Source organism: Sminthopsis crassicaudata, chromosome 6, assembly GCF_048593235.1.
Source record: "Sminthopsis crassicaudata isolate SCR6 chromosome 6, ASM4859323v1, whole genome shotgun sequence".
Taxonomy (NCBI): Eukaryota; Metazoa; Chordata; class Mammalia; order Dasyuromorphia; family Dasyuridae; genus Sminthopsis; species Sminthopsis crassicaudata.
The window spans coordinates 148289965-148296630 of record NC_133622.1 but is presented as its reverse complement, the minus strand read 5'-3'; the positions used below and the strand labels follow the sequence as shown (position 1 = coordinate 148296630).

Here is a 6666-nt window from a genome sequence, read left to right as displayed (position 1 = left end):
CCGCTGTCCTGCGGCGGGTGGGGGCAGGGGAGGGGAAAGACTGGAGGAGACCCTGAAAGACGGACCCACGGAGAGACAAGTCATGGGACTAGACTAGAGGATCTTTCCCGGGGACTTGAGGCAGGACGCTCTCCTGCCCACCCAGTAAACTGCAGGTGCACCTCCGGCCAGATCCGGTTCCCCCTCCGCCTCCCAGGAGCCCGGTCCTCCCGGCTTCAGACACCCAGGAGAGAGGGGGCGGAGAGAAGGGGAGGGGCAGGCCTGAGGCAAGTGGGCGGGGCCGGGGCCGGAGGCGGGGCCAGAAGTACCTACAAGTAGTCCCGGGACCCTGTGGGTCTGTGTAGGGGTGAGTTGAGGGCGGGGGGCTCTGGTGGCTACTGCTGGGTGCCTGCAGGGCAGTACCCTACTGCCCCCCGCCCGGAGAAAGAATGCTTTTTTAAAAGAGTTCACTGGAGACGGGCTTTTCTTTACTGTATATTTAAAGCGCAATATACCCACTGAGCTCCGGGCATCCCGTGTACGCCAGCGTGCACTTCTGTAAGTCGAGGCAGGTAAGAGGAGATCCTGTGGCCCTCAGAGGCTTGGGCAGTGCAGGAGTTTGCAGCGTGGTGCTATGCAGAGTGCTGCATTTGGAGCCAGGAGGACATGAGTTCGAATCCTGATTCCGTGATTTATTCCCCTTGTGACCTTTGGTCATATCACTCCATATTTTCTGGACATCAGTTTCCTCTTCTGTAAAAATGAAGAGCGGGGGTAGGTTAGATGGACTCTGAGGTCTCTTTCTGCTCTAAAGATGTAATCTTTTGAATAAACCCTGTGTCTCCGAAAGATCCATGGGAGGGAGTTGGTGCACCCAGCAGGACAATGGGGAAAGGATGTGGGTTCGATTGCCTGATTACTCGGGTTGCCCTGGACGAGTACCTCCAACTCTCCTAGCCCTTGGTGCCCTGGTTTTTAAAATGAGAAGACTTGGACTAGGTGACATTCAAGTTTTAACTCCGTGGGCCTCTAAGGTTTAGACGTGCAGCCCCTGTTCTCGGCAGACTAACAGGAGAGCTTTGCTTCGAGTTTATTTTGTAGGATTTCCCGAAGTCGGCTTCTCTGCTTCTAGGCCTTGAGACTTACGGGGGAGCCAGACTGGGGAAGGGGGGAGGACAAGGGAGCTGAGGGCCTCTCTCCTTTAGGAAATAAAAATTGTCTTTTGTGAGAGGCTCTTTGCCCCAGCTTAGTTCACTGTTGTATCCTTTTTGTCCCTGCAGTGTGCCCCGAAAGCTGTTCCCCATCCCGCACTGCCGGAGCCGCGGTGCGGTTCATCATGGTTGCGACTAGCAGTTTAAACAGTAAAAATTCGGCCAGCATTTCCGAGTTGATAGACCGTGGCTTTCCGCCTGGAAGTCTAAGTGGTGAGCATTTCAGCAGTTACCTGGTTAATTTCTCCGGGAAGAGTAGAGCGGGATGGCCAATCAGGACGTGAGTTTAAGTTCTCTGTGATGTAATCATCTCTGGTATCGCTCCTTTGAATGAGAAGGCTGTCCCATCATAGCCCAGATGAATAGAGGGAAAAAATAAAATATCCTGAGATTTATTTGACAGCAGTTGCTACTGGCCTGTGTGACTTGAAATGTTCTGTAAGAGCTATGTAGACTTGAAATTTATAGTGGATATTTTTTTTTACAGGTCCAATTAAGGGGTACTAATTCTGAATTTGGAACATCAATTTGGAACTAAGTCCCAAGGAATACTAACTTAGGTTTCCTTTGTGCTGTTTCCTTTAAGAGAAATGAGAGGAGACTAAATAATCCCATGATATTAGTTATGAAAAAATTCATTAATAAATAAGGAAGAAATAAACTGTATCGGGAGAGAGACTGACTGGGCAGTCCTCAAGTGAGCAATCAGCCTGTGGTGTGGGTGGAGAGCTGCCAACTACTAGGATTACTTTAGGAAGCAGATGACCAATGCAGAGCTATCAGTTTCTGTAAACTTAATTTTGTTTTCCTAGGACTGGTTTGTTTTGCCTGGCTAGGGGAAACTTGCCAGATAATTATAGAAAAAAAATTTTTTTTTTCATAAAGCAAAAATTTTTAAATAAGGGATGCTATAAATTCGGGCTAATCTAATGGCCACTAAAATTAAGACTTTCTTAGGACTAGGCATATTTGATATAGTATATAATAGGGGTTTTTATTCTACATTTAATATAGTTAATAAAACTTGGGACAGGAATTTATATATTTGTTTTATTTTGGGACGGGTGGGGGTGGAGGAAAGCCATTCTCCCAATTTATAGGGAGGCAGATGGTAGCATACTTATAGAGTTGCCTGAACCTCACAGAGGTCAAGTGGTTTGCCCAGAGTTGATCATTTTTCTAGGTAGGGTTTAAATGTACATCTTCTTGGCTCTAGCTCCTACTTACTAGCCACATTATATTGGCTTAAAATTAAATTTCCATTGAAGTTCTACTGTTACATCTTGGTGCTGGTGTTACTGGGTGTGACTTTGGGTTCTCAAAGCCCATGGTAGCTAAGCATAATCTCTGGCAGTTCTTGCCAAACAATGGACAATATCTGTCATTCAAGTCCGAGACTATGTTTGGAGAGCCTCTCAATTAGAAGATAGTTTATCAAAATAAAAATTTTTTAATGCACAGAAACTAATGGAAAATTTTGCTAATGGCTCCTAGGAATTATGATATGCTTTAATTGATAGTGGACCAAGACCCATGGAATATCACAGAATCCAGTAAATTTAATTAATGTATCTAAAGTTCTGTATTTATAAACCAATAGATTCATATTTTCAAACTAGAAGAGACCTTAGAAATTTCACTTAGTACAACTTCCTCTTTGTTTTTTCAATTCAAACTTGTGATTTTATTGATGTAGGGAACTCTCTCTACTGAAATAATTTACAATCTTAAAGAGATTTGCCCAGGGTAGTTCAGTGACTTACCAGTGAGCCTGGCAACTTCAAGGTGAGAAAACTGAGACTCACTTTCAAGGTAACATATTCAGTTAATGGTAGAATTGAGTCAAAAAACAAGGTCCCCTGACTTTCAAAAATAAATGTTGTATTTTTTTAAAGTTGATATTTCTCTATATCATAAATTTCTTGTTGTTGTTGTTTTCCCCCTTCTGCTTGAATTTTTCCTTTTTTCCCCCCTCTCATTTGTAATTTCTTTCCTATAGATTTTGACTACTGGGATTATGTTATGCCAGAACCCAACCTCAATGAAGCAGTATTTGAAGAGACTACTTGCCAGAGCCTGGCTAAAATGCTGGAGAATTCCCTGTCCAAGTCCAAGCAGACCAAACTTGGCTGCTCCAAGGTTCTTGTCCCTGAGAAACTGACCAAGAGAATAGCTCAAGATGTATTGCGCTTGTCTTCCCCTGAGCCCTGTGGTCTTCGAGGTTGCATTATACATGTAAACTTGGAAATTGAAAATGTATGTAAGAAACTGGATAAGATTGTATGTGATTCTAGTGTGGTGCCTACCTTTGAGCTTACACTGGTGTTTAAGCAGGAAAATTGTTCATGGTCTAGTTTCAGGGACTTTTTCTTCAGTAAAGCTCGTTTCACATCTGGTTTTAGGAGAACTCTGATTCTCAGTCCAGGGTTTAGGCTTGTTAAAAGGAAGCTTTACTCACTGATTGGAACAGTCATTGAAGAGTGCTAGAAAAATCTCTCTAGCTGATTTATAATAGATTGTGCCACTGCTTGGTTTGATGTCATTTGTAGCTTGACTGGCCTCAACAAGAAACCCCAAATTTAGCCCATATGACATATGTTCCTTGTTCATCACAATCTCAAGTGTTTTGCTCAAAAGCATTATCCTTGTGGCCTGCCCAAAACATCCTCATGGGAATAGGCACTCTCCACTGATTAAGGCCATAGCCACTGAAAAATAGGATGAAGCTGATGGGAACACAGTGAGCAATCAATCACCTTTCATTTGTGGAGCTCATCCACTCTGGCCCATCCTTTCAAAAAAAGGCAGTCTACTGAGTAATTAATTAATTACATCCAACCAGACAATATGAATGACATTTTGCTTAATTCGCTCTTAATAATGGCACTTTAAAAGCTCTCCAAAATAATCCTTGCAACTATATAACCTTATTAAACAAAGCTCAACCAATACAAAAACTTCTGAAAGCTCACAAAACCAATGTTCCTATTGTATGTTGAAGGGTTCTTATCCTACAAGATGGAATTTAAACCTCTGAGTTTAATTTAAAAATTATTCTTGGAAAGAGCTGATTAGGAACATTACAGAGTCAAAATGGCTTTGTTTTCTCTCTTGCCATTCTCTTTACCTTTGAAGATATGGAGGGGGAAAACAATCTTGCATTATAACTGCAAGAAATCTGTTTTATTCAGCTTTATTTGTAAGTACATGCTTCACTTTTGAAAGGTTTTAGATTGGAGAGAGATGATAAAGCAAAGCAGCAGCATGATAATACTAGAAAAAATACTGGCCCTGGATTCAAATCTTGCTAATAACGTGTTGGACAAATTACTTTAAGCTCCTCAGTTTCCTCATCTGTAAAATGAAGAGTCATAGTTGTAGAGTTGTAAGAGACTTTAGAGTACTTCAAATCTTTAACACCATCATTTCAAAGATGAGTAAACTGGGATGCAGAGAGATAAAGAGACTTGTCCTTGATCACATAGCTAATAATTGTCTGAGGCAGGATTTGAACTCAGAGCTCTGAGTCCAAACCCAGTGCTTTGTCTACTATAATAATAATAGACCATGCTTCCTCCCCTAAAACAGTGAAGTGGTTGGACTGGATACCCTCTATGATCTAAGATCTATGATCCTAGGATTAGCTCTTCTTCAAGCACAAACAAAGAAAACCATATTGCCTTACAAAACCATAATGCCAAATTGCACATCTGTGGCTATAATGGTGATGGATTTTAGAAACTATTTCAGGAAGACATTATCTAATCCAATCTTGGTGGTCCTTTAACTTAACCAAGCCTTTTCCAAACCATTAGATTTAATCCTTCTCCTTGGCTCAAAGAATTATTTGGCAGGCTTGGCTATTTAGCTTCTTTTCAATATTTCTTGGGCTTCATCCTAGATCACCTTCTCACTTTGGTGGTATCTCTTAATTTCTCTGACCTTCACTACTTCTCTACAGGAAAATATGGAAATAATTGTTTCTGAGCATTCCCTTTTTTGCTCCCATAAGCCTTCTAAATATTAACTGCATAATAACTGCTTATTGGCTACTATTCTAGTTATCGGACTAAACATATTCACATGAAGTCGCTATTGACTATGGAGACTTGTTTTGTTTTAGAGTCAAGAATGCTAACAAGAGTTTGGATAATTCAGACAAATACCTCAATCTTTTTGTTTTTAATTGTCCCATGGCCTGAACTCTAGGCCAATTCTGTCCCCTATCGTTCATGAAGAAGACCTGATTATTGGTCCTCTTTAAGAATAAAGGATCATTAGCCAGTTTTCTCACTGTATATAGTAATGAGAACTTTGGTCTAAGTATGATAATTTCCAGTTGTTTTCTGTGTTCAAAGCCTTCAGGTGATTTTGCAAGTAGAGATAACAAGAGTTCATTTATCTACTTTTGCACAACAAATTTAGGGCAGCTAGGTGGCACAGTGGACAGAGTACTGAGCCTAGATTCAGGAATATTTGAGTTCAAATTTGATCTCAGACACTTACAAGCACAGTGACCCTATTTGCCTCTGTTTCCTCATCTGCAAAATTGGCTGGACGAGGAAATGGCAAACCATTCCAGTATCTTTGCCAATAAAAACCTAAATGGGGTCACAAAAAGGTGGACACAACTAATATGATTGCTACAGCCATAGCTGAGGCAGGAGTCCTAGCACAAGTATAATGTTACTCAAAAAATGTCTATGATCCATTATCTTGTTCCACAACTGTCATAAACTGTAACTAGTTCCTTAGCGATTAGGCAGGATTTTACCAAATCCAATATATATGGTGTCTGGGAATTAGACTATTGCAATCATATCTGTTATTGCTTGTGGCTTAATGAATACTGTATCTCTCTAAGTATGACGGGTCAAGAGTCCCTGTTGACAACATGGATATGAAGTTTTTATTCCATTAACAGCTGCTGGTTTCACTTGTGTCTTCCCAGCTTGCAAGATGTTGACAATTCATGGAGGTTCTTAAATTAATATTCCTGTTAAAGGAAATTTAAGTTTGTCTATTTTTGACAATAAAAAGCATCATATATTTTTAATTTTCTATTTGTTTGTCTTTCTTGTAATTGTGAATTACTTTTTAAGTAAAAAAAAATAACAATAATAGACAAATAACTTCTGAATATTCTATGGTACCATTGCTTTGGGATACATAGTTCCTAAGTATTTCCCACCCACCCCCTCATTTTGTTGGCATTGTAAATGGTATCAATTGTACCCTGAAGTATTCCACTAATTTGTGAGTTTATGGATTAACAAAATGTATGTTCCATTTGTAACCTCTTTTGGGTATTACAATAATGGGGTTTGTTTGTTTTATTTGTTTTTGCAAGGAGACAGCATTAAGATAAGCTCCAGTGGTGTCTTTTTTCAAAAATAAGCTCAAAATCTTAGTCCAATCAGTTCGTCAAGGTTTTCACAATGTCTCCTTCAACCTGCATGTCACAAGTCACAGGGAG

The 6666-nt window shown here is 40.4% G+C and overlaps 1 protein-coding gene across 2 annotated transcripts; it reads left to right on the top strand.

Annotated features, from left to right (window-relative positions):
* Positions 1 to 301: 301 nt before the first annotated feature.
* On the top strand, positions 302 to 6246 carry DDIT4L (DNA damage inducible transcript 4 like). Of its 2 annotated transcripts, none has more exons than XM_074274726.1 (3): positions 302 to 551; positions 1260 to 1403; positions 3190 to 6246. In XM_074274726.1, exons 2-3 carry the CDS (start codon positions 1316 to 1318, stop codon positions 3675 to 3677), a joined length of 576 nt encoding a protein of 191 aa, XP_074130827.1. In that variant the 5' UTR covers positions 302 to 551; positions 1260 to 1315; the 3' UTR covers positions 3678 to 6246. The 2 variants fall into 2 exon arrangements, with proteins under 2 accessions (XP_074130827.1, XP_074130828.1); XM_074274727.1 differs by having other exon boundaries at positions 330 to 537.
* The last annotated feature ends 420 nt before the right edge of the window (positions 6247 to 6666 follow it).